The following is a 17,784-nucleotide window of genomic DNA, read 5'->3' as shown; positions in this document are numbered from 1 at the left end:
GGATGCCAAAAGGAGGAGTGAGAGGAAGCAACGGCAGGCCACAGGCGGAGGCAGTAGCAGTGGCACTGGCAGTGGCAGAGAATTTCAACCTCAATTTGGCAAATTCTATTACGATAATAAGAGTGCGGCGCGAGCGAGGGGCTCTCAGAAAATAGCCGGAAAATGCTTTATGTGGAGGCAACAACACCAGCAGCAGCAGGCAGTTAAAAGCAAAACAAAGCCAAAACGGAAAAGGAGGCTGCGCTGGGATGGGATGGGATGGGATGGGAGGCGATCCGATGGGAAGTGTATCCTTGAAGCGTACAGAGAATGAGCCAGATCCAATTTCAGTTCGATTCTTATCCAATTGCCGAGCAAATAAGTGAAAATGTTTTCATTTTCATGCCTCTGAGCAATGGATTTTCCACCCCAAACACACACAGACAAACTCCTTCCTTGCTGGATGTGTGTTCGTGAAACGTGTCAATAATTTGTCTCGAGCTGTGAATAAGAGCCAAGTGCAAACGGAATTAGAAATGAGCAAATATCGACAGGGCAAATAAGTGAGGGATTTTCTCGAAAAAAGGGTTCGGATGGGTTCGGTTTGGTGCGGAATTTAAGCGGCTTTACAGCCCAACCGCAAAGTTCCATCCAGTTCTGTCATCAACAATTGATGCAGACAAAAGTTGTTTTAAATTATTTGATTCCTTCCTTTGGGCAATGCTGAAATCTTTGATTTGAAGCCCGATTAGCAGCATTAAAGCTGAGCTTATCCAAGCATAAAAGGAAGTGTTTTTGGGGGAAAGCAGCGGAAACATAAAATGCAAATCTGAGATTTGGTTTGTTGAACATTTGCTTAACCACAAAAATGAAAGAGAAAAGCCAACCCAACCCGAAGTGTCGCAACTGTGGAAAATGATGAGAAAGTAAAAGGAAACCTAAGGCGGATGGAAGGACTCAAAATAAAGTCGAAGACGTAGACGGAAACGGAGACGGAGACAACGACAAGAACAGAACAAGCAGCAGAGTCGAGCTGCCAAATATGCCACATTATGAGGCAAGGAGAGGGCAACATATGCTCAGCCCTCAAAACCGTGGCGGGAACAATGCGGCAAATATGCGTGGGGAAATGAGCTGGCCAAGAGTAGGAGAAGGAGATTGAGGAGGGGGACGAAGAGATCACGAGAGCAGACAAAGCAAATAAGGGGAAATTACGTTAAATAGAAAAGAAAAACTTTTCCACTTTTTAACTTTGGTCTGGCGAAGGGTGGGGAGGGGTGGGGAGGGGAAGGGAAGGGGCGTGGGGCGTGGGGCGTGCACAACGCTCCGCGGTTGTTGAACATTTTACAAACAATTTAAGAGCCGCATTAAATTATTGTTACGCTCGCAGCTTAAACTTTAAGACAGCTCCGACGGCACAGCGCGGCACGGTGAGGCACGGCTCGAGTCCAACTGTTTTTCATTTGCCTGCCACCGTTTTGGCCTTTTTTTTTATGGCCACCACCACTGCCATCCACCCACCTTGCGCTGTTAGTCCTCCGCCATCCCTCTGGAGGGGCGATAAGAGTGAAAAATGGTAAATTAAGCAAAGGCGGCAGCGGAGTCTTCACAGAGGGTGGGAGAAAACAAGTTAACGTCCCCCATAGTCAATGGCTGCGACTATGTGTTACCCAGCACCATCGAAAATTATGCTCCAAGCAGGAGAAGGATACAGGATGCAAGAACAATTGTTGCACTGCTCGCCACTTGACTGCGAGTACTCGTACGCCCATTGTGCTTGATGCTTACAGGGTATGAAAATAAGGAAAAGAAAGCCACGATTGCCGCTTGTTATGAGTGTTGTTCTCGTTTTGGCCAAACGCGCGTCAGACTAAATTAGAGCAAAAAACTTAATTTGCCTTTTTTTTTTTTTTTTTTTTTCTTGGTTGGGGTTGAGCCAGAAAGTCGGCAACGGAATGTGGCCAAAAGGGAGAATCAAAAAAGGAAAAGGCGCAAAATAACAATTATGTTTTAAGGCAATTGTTTTGGTTTTCTTTTCGTTTTCGTTTTCGTTTTCGTTTGCCTTCTGACTTCTGCCTTGTAGCCTCTTCCTCTCCTTCTCAGCCTTCTTCTGCTACTTTTACTTCTGTTCCTGATTTTCCTTGTTCCTGTTACAATTAGTGTTGTTGTTTTCTGCTGTTTGTTCTTGTGCTTGTAATTGAGAATGAAATAAGGTTAATTAGTGTAATGGCCACTTTGCCGCTTTGGCTCAGTCGCTCCGCTCCGACTGCAGAAAAGATGTTACCATTCCGGTCAAGGCTGATTGGCACGACTCGGTCTGTGTCGGTCTGTGTCGGTCTTTGTCGGTCGCTGTCGGCCCGAGACGCATGCAAAGTGGCCTGATCGGTTGGTTCGATTGCACCGCAAGTACATTTAAGGAGTTAATTTATTTATGACTCCACCAACACCACACCACCACTCAAGGCTAGGCCAACTTTAGTGTGGCCCAACTGTGATAGTAAACTTGTCGACAACTAAACCGACACGTGCCCCAACTCTTGCCATTTCCAATACTCCTCCTACAGCTACTGGTACTGGTACTCGAACTCCTCTCGAAAATATCGCCACACAGCACAGGCAGAGGCACAGGCACAGGCACAGGCACACCACGTAGTTTGGCGAAAACACTTTTGAAATATTAAACACTTGAACCCATTTACTTTACTGGTGGTGTTCCCCCCAGAACCTGTCAGTGCCAGAGGAGGCGCTTCTCTGACAGCGGACAGCCATAGACCCGTCCACGTCCTCCTCCCCTGCTGTGTGTGTGTGTGTCCGCACTTGATACGGGGGTAGATGTTAAATGACTTTTAATTGGTGTTAGCTCACGTTGTCTCCTGGACCGCTCATGTTGTTGTTCGTGTCATGCGATAGTCCTATATGTACCATGAAAATTCTACCAAAACTTTGTGCACATAAGTTTTGCTCCACATATTTTTGCTGTGTGTGTGTTTTCCTGTTTTTTGTGGTGGCAATAGGTTTTACATATGTAGCTACAAGGCGGAGCAATAGAACTAGACAGACTTTTCGACCATGCCGCAAAAGTTTCCATACAATAATAATCACTTTGTGAAAGTTCTGCCTTGGCCAGAAACCATTGAAGTTAACGAATTTCATGTTCTGGTGACGCTACACGCACACAAACACATGCAGAGGGAGAGGCAGAGGGAGAGGGACAACCGTTCAAATCTGGTAAAAGCCAAACTGAGGGCCAAAAACTTGTCCCTTCTTCGCTGGTTATCTCATGCAACACAAATTGAGTGCTTCTGCTGGGGACGGGACACTGTGGGGCTGAGTTGTGGGTTATAGTGTGTGTGGGTGGGTGGCCCCACACTAGCAGGGCCAATTAATATGTCGCCGTGATATTCGCATACGCAAAGAAAATGCTGTCAAATGATGACATTTAGTATGTCATAGCCAGCCATATCCTGACGGCTTCTCTGGCATCTCGTGCCACACATAAATGGTCATATGAATGATTAAATCGCGCATTCTGTTGTACGAGTATATTTGCGCAAATGCTTCATAAATTACATTTTTTACTACGCCACACTTCTCTTTTTGTTCTCTGTTATGCTCTGCTCTGACTGAGTTACTTTAAAAATTTATGCATGAATTTGATGTGCAAATTCAAATTAAATTTCTGCTGGCGTTGTTGCGTGTCCTCACACAAACACATGCATGTGCACATCTTTTTTACAGCATGACTTTGCGACACACAGTCACATGTGGAGAAGAAAGTCGGCCATATATTTCATGCCAGACGGAAATTCACAAAAGCAAGCAACAAAAAACGACTCAAAAAGGGTTGCCACAGCACAGGAGTCCCACAAGGCAACAAGCAACGAGGAGGAGGAAAAGAGTCGAAGCGCCAGATACCTTGCAGGTCAGTTTCCACGCAAAAGGTGAATGAAATATACGATTAGATTACCATAGCAGAGGTGTGTGTAAGCTTAATTTCATTTGCGTTCTTGACAGCGTAATTTTAAATGAAAGATTCATTGTTACATCAAAATATAATGTGACTTTTTGCCATAGCAAACTATAAAGCATGAACAAATGTCTGCCAGCGACTTTTGATTCTTGTCTTCTTTACGTTGCACAAATTAGTTCTCAAAATCAAATAACCCTCCAGCCAGGGTATCCAGGGACCCAACACGTTGATGATGATGTGTAGTAGGGTAGGCCTACTGTAAAGGCAACACAGAAAATACTGCACGCAATTTGTTGTTGTTTTTGACGTTTCATTTTGAACATTTTGCGTTTTTTGACCTTTTTTTGACACACATACAAGCGTACAGGCGAGCATGCTCATTACCCATACACACGCACAGGCACACATACGCTCAAAGCGCACTCAATCATAAATGAATGAATGCACACACTCACGAACGTGTGAGTGGCATCTGAGCGGACGGGTTAGCATTTGTAGCACTCGTACAAAAGGAAGTTGTTACTTTGGCTTCCGGCTTAGCTGAATTGTTATTATTTATGAGCGCTCACGTACCAGACATTCAATGCTACATTCAATTTCCATCAAAATCATTTCTACACCGCTCCCCTCCCCTCCCCTACCTCGGCAGCTCTTTTTCTGTGGATGGTCCATGACGAAAGCAGAATTGTTGTGGGTTTGACTTGGGTCAACGGGGTAAAGGTCAACAGCAGGATATTTTCAAACTGCCGACTCATCATCATGGATGTAGAGGGCTCGAACGAGGAGGGATCATTAATCAATTAGGCCAGCTTCACTGAGTTGCAAATAATCGGTGGAGCTGTGTGCTCTGGCCCTGCCAGCCAGCCAGTAGCCAGTAGCCAGCCTGCCTGCCAGCATTTCTAACTCTACCAAATGGCCAGCAACTTGATCTGGTCCAGGACTCTACCGTCCTTTGGCTGACTGCCCAAATGCAATTGGCTTCATGCAAAATGCAGGAGCTTAATTTGTTTGTCCTTGCCGGCCATTTGTTGGCTTTGCATTTCGTTCGGGCTTTTCCGGACTTGGAGTTGGAGTTTCGAGTTTCGAGTTTCAGTTTCAGTTGCAGTTTTCAGCTGTCGCTCCTGCCGCTCCTGCTGCTGCTGCTGCTGCTGACATTTATTAGCTTGTAAATATAATGCGGAAGCTTTTATGAAGCTTACCAGAAGATTTTGCCGACTTTGCAGCTGCATAATTGTCGAAACTGCAACAGAAAGTGCTTCAATTATTTATATATATATATATATATTTATATTTCAATTTGGCCAATTGACAGACGAACTGACGGAAGGACAGATGGGCAGAGGGACAGACGAAGCTGATGCCTTAATTGTTTTACTTGCATTGCCATTAATATATGCATATTTATAATGTGGCCGCTTTTGATTCCCTGCCTGCCAGTCTGCACTTTTCATGCCGTTTTAATTAAATCATATAAATGTCAATAAATTGAGGCTAGGGCAGGGCAGCACTCAAAAGTACGCTTCAATTAACAGCGCGCACGAAAGTGACCGCAGAAATAATGAATTATGCATATTATACGTATTCACAATTGTTATTACAAAGCGCTCCCGGCATCCAGAGTGTCATGCATGCATTCAAGTGGATCTAATTGTCAGCACAAAGACATCCCACAGATATAGACGAGCCCATGGTAGGAGTACGGCGGGATGGTGGTGGTCCCAAATTAGCATATTTACATGGATGTCAGTCGAAAAGCGACAGGCAGCATGTATTAAGGCGATAATTGGGACAATAATTGGGACTATTTTCCATTTCATTTATATTAATAGGCATTAGTAGGCATATTGATCGATTTGTCATACTTATGTGGAACCAGCCAGCTCTTTCTCTTCATTGAATAAATATGTATATCTCACGATTCAACCAGAAGCTCAATCTGCCTTCTCTTTCAATCAGAGCGTATCCAGAATCGCCTGAAATTTCATTTATAACTAGCCCAAAGCCAGCAACAACAACAAAAGATGAATATTCACGTAGTCAAGCCATTTATATGTACCCGCGCATAGAGCGAAGACACAGAGAGAGAGAGAGAGAGAGAGAGAGAGAGAGAGAGGAGAGCTCCTGCATGGAATAGAAATAAATTCACGGTCCCACCTAGATTATTTTTGGCCTGTCAACAAAATGCATACAAAATGTGAAAATGCCAAGAGAATAACAGGAAAAGCTACACTGCAGCAGCAGACACAAAAAATGAAAAAAAAAAATCACAACAAAATGTTTTTCAATCTACAAAGACACGCGACAGTCGACGAGTCGTCGCAGGTCGCCAAGAGAGCACCAGGGGTTGCCACAACGTGTGCCGGCGAGGATGGAACTGGGAGGGGGGGAAAAGCATTTGAAAAATGCAAAGCAGCTGCGGTGATTGTGCAGCAGCAGCTAAGCCAAACGGAAGGCAGCAGGCGAACAAGATGTCGACAAAATCATCGACTGGCAGCGCGGAAATGGAGCCAGAAATGGGAAAAAATGAAGCAATCGGAGTGGTAAGAGGAGTACCACCGGCGTATACCGGAGAAGAAAAATTCAAAGAATATGAACTCGTTGAGTGCCGTGGGTAGCTCTGGCAATAGGAGCTCTGAGCTGAGCAATTTGGAGAATGGCAACACGTAGAAGGGTAACTGGGAGTCGGAGACGGTGACTTAACATTGCCCATCAGCCATCCAGCGAAGTGTTTAGTGAAAGTGTTTGCCTAGCCGCGAGGTGCGGACGGAAGGGGAACGAGCATGCACCTGGCCAAAGACTGTCGACGGTTCGTTAGAGTCTGCCTCCATGAGTAGCAAGAACACTAACAAGAACTGCTACAAAAGCAACCCCAACAATGGAAAAGCGCGTAAGTGTTGGCTGTTCGCTGCTCAAACGCATTGTGCTCCTCTGTGGATTTGGCTGCGGGTGGGTGCTGGGCTGTTGTTGCTGCTTTTGTCATTACACTCCATGCAGTCTGCATACACGAAAGCTTGCACTGGCAAGGAGCATAACCCACACGGAGACAGATCGCACACGGAGACACATACTCGGAGACCCTCTCGGGCATATCGCCGTTGCTTATATAAACTTGGAGCGCACGGAACACTTCCGCAGGCGAAAAGCTTTCCGCTTCCGGTGCGCTGCTGTTGCTGCTGTTGCTGCTGTTGCTCCTGTTGTTGCTGCTGCCTTGCCCTTCCCCTTTACCTTGCCACTGCTGCAACTTTAAATATTAACAGTTAAGTAGCGTGTGTCGCGAGTGTGTTTGTGGGTGCGCTGACTCGATTTTTCTTCCCCTTATCGTCACCGCCATCGACTGCGTGCAACTCAAGCGAACTCGATTCGACGCGACTCGACCCCTGCCTATCCAGGTAACCGCGCCCCAAGCTCCGGCCCGCTCCTGTCAAAGTGTCATTTAGATCGTAATGGTTTGATACGGGACCAGCGCTCAAACACATTACAAGAGGCAGGGGGCCAACATCGATATTCGGCCTCGTGTAAGCCACTTACGGGGCTGATTGCCATTGCCCACCATTTGTTGTTGCCTTGTTTCGGATCGACAGCGACATCGACATCGACATCGACTCTTTTCCAATTTATTTATGAGCAGTTGCTCCAACTGCAGCCTGCTCAAGTGCCTGGCAATTAATTGAAATCAATAAAGTAACATTGTGCCATGTAATACGCATCCGCCGTAGTTCCCATAATGAATCAGCAATTATTGTTGGCCAAACACATACCTGAAACGAAACAGAAGCAGAAACCAACACACAAATTAGTAAAATTGCATTGGATCAGGCCATAATTTGCTTACGATTAGGCATTCCTGCCACCACATAAACATTCATAAAATTCACATGAGGAATAAATACAAAAAAATTGCCAAGGGAAGCACATTTTTTGGTGGATTTTAATTTTATGCCCCACGACTTGCGACCTGTGGGAACGGGACTCGCATAAGCGCCTCCCGAAACGCCATCAAGAGCGACTTTCTAATTAGTTTGGTTTGTCAAGCGAGGCGGGAAAGACATCTTCTGCTTCAGGTCCCACTTTTTCGTCCGGTCCTTCTCCCGCTTTCCCACTTCCTGCAGCTGCCTTTGCCCCAATCGACATCAGTCGCACTTGACTCAATTTGTGGCAAAGGGAATGGGAATGGGAATGGGGCCAACAAAAGGGGAAGCTGCAACCACTTCGACGGTATCAAAACTCATATCTGCTTGGAATTCCGAGAAGGTTTCGAAGCAGCCGACTGAGCAGACGGAGCAGACGGAGCAGTGCGGGTATCCGACACGACAAACGTATGAAAGCAGAAAAATGTATGGCCATTAAATATATGCTACAATGCTCGGTTGCCTTATGAGAGAAATTATAAAGGCAGCGCGAGCTCAAGAATCTTTCGTGTGTCCCACGTGCTTGTGTGTGTTTGGATGTGTTTTTTGGGTGTGTGGGTGTGGCGCTGGTGGCTTTTGCCACAATTTCCGCAATTAAATAAAAACGCAAACTTAAGCCGCTGGCAGTGGGTGAGTGTCGCTCTGGTTTTGCCTGAAATATTTGCATATACTCGTGCGAGTATGCCCCGGCGCCCGGTGCCTGCCTTCAAGCCAACATGGTGATGAAGTGGCCTACCCACTCATCATCCGGAGAGGGGCACAGTCGGAGGCACGCAACGCGTTAATGTATTTTGATTTCACCTAACATTCAAAGCTGATGGTAGGTGGGTAGGTGGGGCTGTCGCTGGCACTGATGGCGGTTGTGTGAGTTCATTTTTTTAATTTCACAGACATGCAAAGACTGGCAAAGACACACGCGTGTTAATATTTCCACCACTTGCCTGATTTTACTGCTGCAAATATGTATGCATATGTATTTATGTATGTGTCTTTTCGTTGTATTTGACTTAACTTTCTGCCGTTTCTTTTGGGCTAAAAAAAGGGGAAGAAAGACAGAAGAAGAAACTGCCAGCAGCCAGGAAGCGAGTCTCTTTTCGTTTTGTGTCTCGTGCAAATCAAATAAAAGTAAAACTTTGCTCATTTGTAGGCCGATGAATTTTGCGGTGCGTATGTACACATAACTCTCTTTCTCTTTCTGTCTCTGTACATTTATCTTTGTATCTTTGAAGTTGTCGAGTTGGAAGAGTTACAAATTACGAGTATTTGCCATAAAAATATCAACACAATGCTCGCGACAGCGAGCGGCTAAAAATATGCTTTTAATTTTATATGCATAACAAATTTATGTAAAGTACACGGCCGCGTAGCCAGGTGTCCCCTGTACCTGTACCTGTATCTGTGTGTGTGTGGGGGTTCGTCTGCCGACCGAGCGGCTCATGAAATTGCTTACTAGGTCGTTGATATGCCTCCAACTCAGGCCTAGCCTACGTGCGGGCTAAATGTGTGGCATTCAGACAGACTCAGCGGCAACACAGGAGTCTAGTAGATATATGGAAAGTGAATTTTGATAGATGATGAGTGTAGGCGGGGCATGCCGCTGATAAATGTATGTATCCTCGGGGTTCTACTTTCAAAATGCTGCTGGCGGCATATGTGATTTATTTTGCCAGCTGTGTCGGCGGATTTTGCAGCACATTAAAGTATCATTAATGAAATGCCAAAAAGCCGAAAGAATGAAGAATTCCCATGTCTATTTATGAATATGAATGTTGCAAATGGCCCAATTAAACAACGGGCCAACATAGGCCACATTACTAGCTCATCCGTGCTAAGATTCTGGCCTCGCCTTCTGCCACAAAAGGGTAATCCCTCAAAAATTGATGCTAAGCTGCGAGGCTTAGAGCATGATCCGGATCCCCCACATTCAGACAGCACAGACAAAACGCAGAGAGAAGCTCTTAATAGATGCGGCACAGTGCATGAGAGGAAATCACGAAAGTAAATCCCAGCTTGAGCTCGAGCTGTAACTGGAATTGAAGCTGACAGAGTCTTATTCGAGTAGGAGTGTGTGCTGTATGTGTTTAACCCCAAAAAAGCACTTAATTAGCAGCCTTGACTTTCAGCCCAACCCAACCCATGTTTGGAGCTGGCTTTAAAGGGCAGTCGACACTGTGCCCCAACAGGGGACGGGGCAGTGAAGGGTGTGTCTGCTGGAGTGGCTCGAACAAACTGCAGAGGCAGCATATTTTTGCTCTTTGCTTTGCTGGAATTCTGTGCAAATAAACACACAATTTTAATTTACTTTTTGCTGGCTTTCCACAGTCCTCTGCCCTTGGAGCTGCTTCAGCGGGGAGCATTTTTTCTCATTTGAAGTGAAATCGAGACAGGTCGAGACCAGGGCCAGAACAACCTTTGCCATCGCTCTGAGGTCGTAGTCGTCGTCGTCGTCGTCGTCGCCTCTGCTGCTACTTTTTGTCTTGTGCTGAATTTTTAATTTGCCTGGCAAACAGTGCGCTGAAGAAAGCCAGGGAGCTCGAGAGAGAGCGTGAGTGAGTGCTGCTGCTACCTTTCGCTGATTTGATGAAGGTCGTATTCAGGCAGCAGCCAGGGCAGCCCCACCATCACCAGCAGCAAGTCTCAAGTCTCGAGTCTGCACCGGGAAGGAAGGTTAAGTGCAGAAAGCTGCTTCTTGGGGTTTCTTTATATCTTTTTGTTGGTCGAGTGTGCTACAAATTGAAATATTTTTGCCTGCTTGTCCCTGCTGCTATACCCTGTAATTGTATGCAAGGCAGAAGGGGTTCAAATGCAGTCTGGATTTACCCACAAAAACTGTATCTGTATGCTGAATGCTGGCCATATAAAGATAAAAAGAGCGTTCCTTAGTCCAAACACTACAAAGTTCCGCTCTTGTCTGGCTGTTGCTGTTGTTGTTTCTGCATTGTCTTGTGTGTTGCATTTTATTGTGGCATTGAGCATTCTGTGGCAGCTGGCTGACACGCATACATAATCATTTGCATTACTTATGGGGAAGTGTGAGCTGAATTTAATTACAATTTTAACTGCTGTAAATGCACAATGCACCAGGGAAGGCAGGGACTATTGATAATGCCGGCTGCTCGTGGCCAACGGCACGTATACGCAATAACATTAAATTGGCATTGGCGGCACTCTAAAAATATGGCCACACTCAATGCAACAGCAGCAACAGAAGGAGCAGCAGTAGCAGCTGAGAACGAAGCACAGACTCGAACTGTAACTGAAACTGAAAATGAAACAGAAACAGAAACATAAGCGGAGTATGGGACCGTGGTGGAAGCCGTTGCAGCAGGAAAAGAAGAACTGCTGGCTGACCCAGTTTGACTTTGGCTTCATAACTAATTCACGCACACACGTACGGTGCCCACTCACCCTCCCGCTCCCGTGCAGCATGTCCAGTACATAAAACATTGTGCTACATGGACCTTCAGGCACCTGGGCGCGTTGTGTGCACGGCACACGGCACACGGCACACGGCGTGTGGCATGCGGCATGCGGCGTACGGCTTCGAATTGGATCGGAATGGGTCGAGCATAGCGTCGGGTCGGGTCGGGTCGGGTCGGTTCGAGACTCGACGCTCGACTCGACTCGGGGTGTTGCAATATAATTAAGGTGGAATAACTTACGAGTGTTTGTGTGTGGAGTGAAGTGTCTGTTGCGTTTAAAATTGATGCGATTTAAGCGTAAGCGTGTTAGCAACAGAATTGGAGATCCTCTTTAAGGCTTTAAGCTGTAAGCACTCGGACTGTGCACTGGGCCAAGTTCTCCCAGCCAAATATTAAATATGAAATTCCCTTTTACAACTGACCAATTTATTTATCTCTTTTTGTTTGCATACATGTGCCAGGGATAAGGAGGGCAAGCAATCCAAGGAATAACGAAAATTTTATGCTGATTAAAATCGTATGTCATGGCTCAGTCCAACGACAGACAGACAGAAAGATTCGACAACTCAAGGAGGCACATCCGTCGTGGAGGAGGACATCGTCATCCTCGATGGCCACTAAAGGAAATTTCCCATTCAAATGCGAATTCGAACAACTTGTGTACATTCGTGCAAACTCAATCTAAAAGCTATATACATAAACTGCAAGATGTTCTCCAAGTTCCACACGTTTGTCTGTGTCCGGGTCTCTGTCCGGGTGCTCGTGTCGCAGGACGAGACGACCATATCCAGTGTATGCCAAGCATATGTCCATGTAACATTGTTAGGCGAAGAAGGGTGGAAAAAAGAGGCAAGCAGCTTACATAGAACGGAAATTTTTATGTCCCTCAACGTCAAACTCATTGCAGCATGGACTATGTCCTTTTTTCAGTTGGTCTTTCCCTTTCCTGTTTTGTGTGCTTTTTGGTTGGATCCTTTCACCGTTCGTCGTTCGCTTTCTTAACGTCCAATCGATTCTGTAGTGCTCTCTCGACCTGCGTTTCACTCAAAGCGTCTGGCATATTGAGAGCATCGTTTAATGACTAATTTGCCCTGTCTGTTCGGGCCCAGTCAGCCAGTCAATCACGCTTGTTGCATAATCCACTTGCTTTTAAAGCATTTTGCATTTGTGATGCACAATTTACCATTATTATACGAGTACGAGTGCCCCTTCCGCCCCTCCAGCCCCAATCCCAGCTCCATTGAAGTGGAGAGCCAGGCGGAACGAGTCGAACCCAATCGATATTGGTGATTATTTAATAAACTCAATTACGAGCCACGGCCCACGGGCTATTCCGCTACCTTAACCAGCCAGTGCGTATATTGATTCGATTCCTCCTGCCTCTTTTTAGAGTACTTCTGGGGTTAATGCACGCGAACCAATTGAATGTCCGTCATAGTTATTTCAGTTATCAAGCCGGAAGCGGATGCAAACCCTTCAACTTTTCCTCTGACATTTGTAATTTGTTGCTAATTTGACGTCTACAAACAATTTCTTTTTAAAGCAGAATTTGGTTGCCCAAAAAACTTTTCCGCGCTCCCGGGCTGGACAAACTTTTTTACAGCTGCACCGACGGCAAACGGCCAGCCATCGGCTGTGAGCATGAGCAAAAAATTGCAATTAAATGGTCTGCAATGGTTTTTGGCCACGAGCCAAGGGCCTACGGGTATTGGCGAATTATTTATACTTATGTATATGCAAATCCTATTTTTATGCATTTCAATAAAATGTCAATTCCATTCTGCCTTTGACAGTTGCTAGCTCTTTTTTCGTGGGCGTGGCAGAACACTGTTTTCTTGGAATTTCATCGAATGAAAGTGCGTCAAGTGCACATGCAAATCTATGCCTGAATGCACAAGCAGCGGACACGCCAAATGCCTTACACAGCGTGAGGATGCATTCATGGTATTCATTTCCTATCAAACTAGCCAAAAACTGCACCCTGCAAGGTTAAGTAAAACTCCCTTTCTTGCTGCTGTTTGTTTATGGTTGCTGCTGCTGTTTAGGACACGTAGCAATACACACACACATGCAGCCACCCCCCTTGCTCTCCGCTTGACTGTCTGTCTGTCTGTCTGTGGCACAGAGTCCCACTACAGATGCCAGACAATAAAATGGAAAACAAACCCTCAATCCAAAGTGAATTTAAATTGTTTTACAGCTGACGTTTGCTTTGAATTTCAAATTTTTGTTTCCACACGTTGCCAGACGCCCTCCGGCTGGAGGCACACCAAGCCCAACCGCAACCCCGACCGGACCCGACTCGACCCACTGCACTGTTGCAGCTGCCTCGAAAGGTCATTGTGTTAATTGGAGCGTAAGTTCTGATATCTTTCACTATCTATGTCTATTAACAGCCCTCTGGGTGCTCTTTTCTATTAATCTCCAGCGAGGCGTTAAATATCGTTTGGCAATTAGACATCGGGGCAGCCAGCCACTCGAGGGCAGCCATTTTTAGTGGCACTATGAATAGCACTTACCCGATCGTCCGATGGCCAGATCCGTTTCCAAGGCCGTGGTGGCCGATGACAGGGATTTGTCGGTGGGCAGCGCTGCCGGCGGCATGGGCAGTGGACCCACTGTGGACGTGGTGGTCAGGTCGCAGCACTCCCGCTCGGGGAACTCGCTGCAGCGTGCCAGATGCAGGGCGCCCCCGAAGAGCGTCACCCACACGCTGAGCCAGCAGCAGGAGAGGATTTTCAGGTTCTTGATGCGAAAGCGGGTCATGTTGTGGCTGTTGTGTCCACCTCCTTCTCCTCCCTCCTCTCAGCTTGCTGATGATTTTTCTGGATTTCCTGCTGCTGATTATATTCGTATTTGTTTGTGCCTTTTTTAAGCGCTGTCGCTGGCTCGATGTAGCCTCTTAAACACTCTGTTTTTCGCGTCGTTTTTGGTTACAGTTTTTGCGAGACGCGTGCATTTGAAGCAGCATCGAGACTACGAGTATTGTGAACAATACGATTATTTCCGGTTGGTTTCGACATTTCCGCTTGTGTATTTGTGGCTGGTATTTGTTTATATTTTACTTTTTGCGCACTAAAATAAATTCACGAATTGAAAACCAACCAGATATCCGGGTTGACTTTAAATGTAAGAATCTGTTTGCCTTGGCAAACCGAAGGAAAACTGGGCAACTGTAAACTGTTGAAGTGGGTGCAAGGGCAAATATTGACAACCAGAGAGCCACAAAGGAGGCGGGTCGGGGTAGGCAGCGGAGCCGAGAGTCGGCAGTCAAACTATGAACAGCATTTACAATTACTTTCGACAAAAATGTACGAGTACTCGTGTATAGACAACAATAGACATAATGCAGCAATAACGACAAATACATTCAACCGCCAAACGAAAGCAACGAGACAGGCAGCAAAAAAGAGACAGAGACAGAGACAGAAAGAGAGAGCCCAGCGAAGGCTGAGGGACAGCAGCAGCAGCGGCGGATCCGCCCACTGCAAACACTGAATAACATAAAAACTTTTTCATTTACAATTTGCTCGGTGGGTCTAGGGCCAACAAGGAAGGCGACCAACAACAGCAGCAACAACAACGGCAACGGCAACGGCAACGGCAACAACAACAGCTTCAACCGAGTAACAAGAAAATGTGGAAAAGTTTTGGGTAAATGCGAAAAGTTGTTGCTGGCTGCTGTCGCAAGTGCTGCGGTTTTTGCACCGCTGAGTCGCTGCGGCCGCTATCTAAATCCGGATTGTCGCTGGCGTATGCGCAATATGCAAAATGTAAACTGCTAAATGCAAGTCTCTCTCTCTCTCTCTCTCTGTCTGTCTCTCTGGCTGCTCAAATTAATTCACTTTGCTACTTTAGCCAAGCTTTTATCGAGCAAATCGCACTGAAATGTTTGCCAAATCAATAGAAATATAATTTGCTGCGATTTGGCTCAAAGGAAAAGGCAAACACTCGAGTGTGCTGCCAGAGAGAAGTGGCGAGAGAGGCAAGAGACTGCAACTGGCTCTGGGACTAGCAAACACTCCTGTGCACAATCATGTAAACATTCTGAGGCGACAGACGACCGACGACAGTCGACAGGCAAATGCAACACGCATCTTTTGGGTGGCGGCAAGCGACGCGAAGCCCGGGGCCGGCGAATAAACTCCGGGCAAAATTATTACCAAACAGCGGCAGGAAGGCGACGGAGACATGTTGCACAGCACTGTCAATCACTGAAGGAGCAAAGGGAATGGATGCGAGGGCAGAGGCGACGAAAGTTGCCAGTCAACGGAGCGAAATGCAGGCAAACACAGACGACAGACGACAGACGACAAACGCTGGGCGCCAGGCGCCAAGGCGTTCTCTGCATTTCCCTTGTTGTTTCTGCTTGAAATGATTTTTTGCGCCATGCCCACAGTTGCCCCAGTCCGTGCCCCTGGCCCTGCCACCTCCACCATTTTTTTTTTGCCCTAGCGAAATATAACGAGAAGATGCATTGCATTTTTTTATACATTTTGTTTCCATGTTGCTCCCCTTGCAGCGCGTTGGTCGCCGCCGTTTGAGATATGTTCGCCGTCGTAGCCGTCGCCCGCCATCTCCGTCGTCATGGCTGTCGTTCGCTTTTGAGCCAAAGTGTTGCCATAACGAGCGTAAAATGGCGGCAAAAAGACGACGCGCAGAGACAACATGAGGCTCGGAAGCAACGGCTTCCAATCTAAAAACAAACAGCAGGCCCAGCCCGGCCCAGTCGCCAGCATTCCCTCTTTTTGTGAGCGAGTGTGTGAAAAAATAACGAAGCGAAAATTGAAACTAAAATAAAGCCATGTTTACCTCACAAATTGTTACCTTTGCCGCTGCCTCCGACCCCAGACCCCGGACCCTAGCTCCCAGTCTCCGTCTCAAAGTTTATTTATTTAAAGTTTCAACTTTTTGCATAAGTTATCGTTACGGTTGAGGTCTTTGCCAAGTCCTGGCTGGCGGCGGCAGCTGGTAACCGTTTGGGGCATGTGTAGCATCCAGCAATTTGGATGGTAATGTGCAATAAATAAAGCAAATTAAAGAACATAGACTCGACCACACGCAGAGGTCAATTTTCGAGCCAGAACATACCTACACCACACCGGAGTACCCTCCGGAGCGGGCACAGTCCTGTGCAGCTGTGCAAATATGTGTGTCAATGGCCCTGGGTTTCGGGGCCAGTCAGCGTGAGCCAGCTTAACATTTAAATATCCTTTTACCCTTGGCTAGCAGTGCCAGTGCATATACTCGAGCTTTACTCTGTCTGACCAAACAAGCCAATAAATGTACCACAAATTTGTATGTCAACCAGTGAGGCACTGCATTGACACACTTGGCCGGTCTCCGGTTTGGAAAATAGAGAATGCCACATGCCTTTCACATGCCAAGCCGAAAATTCGATTTAAATTGGAATTCTTTGGGTCTTAAGTCCATCTTTTGGACACTGACTCTGCGACTGAGACTGAGACTGAGACTGAGAGAGAAAAAGAGAGACATTCTTGCATGCAACACTTTGAGAGGAATGCCAAGTATGCAGAGGCCAGAGCCAGGGCCAGGCCAAGTGCATTGAATAGAACGATAGAATCTAATTAGCCGCCTGTCAGTGTCACCATCATCTGAGCATTAGCATCCGCATGAGTATCTCATAAAAGTTACTTCTGTTACTGCGCTGACTCACTGAGTGACTGACTGGCAGTCAACAAAATTGCCGTGAAACTTTTCCGGGCCTGATATAATTATGTGCTGTTCTGTGCCCCATAACCATAACAAGCTGATACCGCCTCCGCTCCTCTGGGTGCTCTCTGTGAGAACACTATGAGGTTACACCTTGATGTCAGCCCCCCAGATGCAGTGTCGAGTGACAGTTGTTGTCTTCATCGTGCTGTCTGTGCATGACAAATGCAATTTGAGCGGCCCGAGCTACACTCACAGCCTCAAAGGCTGAGCTAAAGCTGGCAAAGGTAATTGTACTCAGGCATAAACATCATCCCAACACAACCAGAAAAAGGAGTAAAAGCCACTTGCGTTGAGTCGAAGGTTGAGATACTCTAGCAATAGCCTTACAAGTTAAGAAGGAAGCAAAGGAAATCTTTTCTTGAGTGGTCGGCAAACTTTTGAAGCACAAAACAGGGAAAACTCATCGTAATTTGTGACCAACTCGTATAAACTTTTCACTTTTAGAAATTAGCTAATTTTTTATGTGACTTTTATTCGAGTTTGATTTGAATCTCTCTCTTTTTCTCTCTGGCTCTCCTCTGTTTATGGCAAAAGTTGCTGGAGTTGGAGGACTGTTCGTCTTGCTGCAGCATGACTCCTCTCATAATTACATTCTAGGGCTCTAGATCTGTGATGCATTTTTAATAGTCTCGCTGGGCGACGGCCATGTGGCAGACAATCTAAGCGGTAATGAGTCCAAAAATGTTTGCCTCTCTCCTCTTCAAATGTAAAACTTATTTTGCCCTTTTGTTCGGAAATCAGTCACGAATTCAGCGAACTTATTTTGCGG

At 46.3% G+C, this 17,784-nt stretch overlaps 1 protein-coding gene across 12 annotated transcripts in view; it reads right to left on the bottom strand.

The window, feature by feature from the left end:
• Nucleotides 1-17,784, bottom strand: part of LOC117584985 — a 96,454-nt gene that overhangs the window by 41,937 nt on the left and 36,733 nt on the right. For 3 of the 12 annotated variants that reach the window (XM_034274207.1, XM_034274194.1, XM_034274198.1), the window contains exon 1: nt 13,799-14,334. The exons of 4 other annotated variants lie outside the window; for them this stretch is intronic. In XM_034274207.1, the coding sequence (XP_034130098.1) occupies nt 13,799-14,045 (247 nt within the window). In that variant the 5' untranslated portion in view covers nt 14,046-14,334. Of the gene's footprint in view, nt 1-13,798; nt 14,339-17,784 lie in introns of those variants that run through there. 5 more of the 12 variants (XM_034274195.1, XM_034274202.1, XM_034274205.1 and 2 more) reach the window with 4 other exon arrangements.

Source organism: Drosophila guanche, unplaced genomic scaffold (assembly GCF_900245975.1).
Source record: "Drosophila guanche unplaced genomic scaffold, DGUA_6, whole genome shotgun sequence".
NCBI classification, from domain to species: Eukaryota; Metazoa; Arthropoda; class Insecta; order Diptera; family Drosophilidae; genus Drosophila; species Drosophila guanche.
Note: the sequence above shows the minus strand (reverse complement) of the source record. Positions and strands in the feature narration are given on the sequence as shown.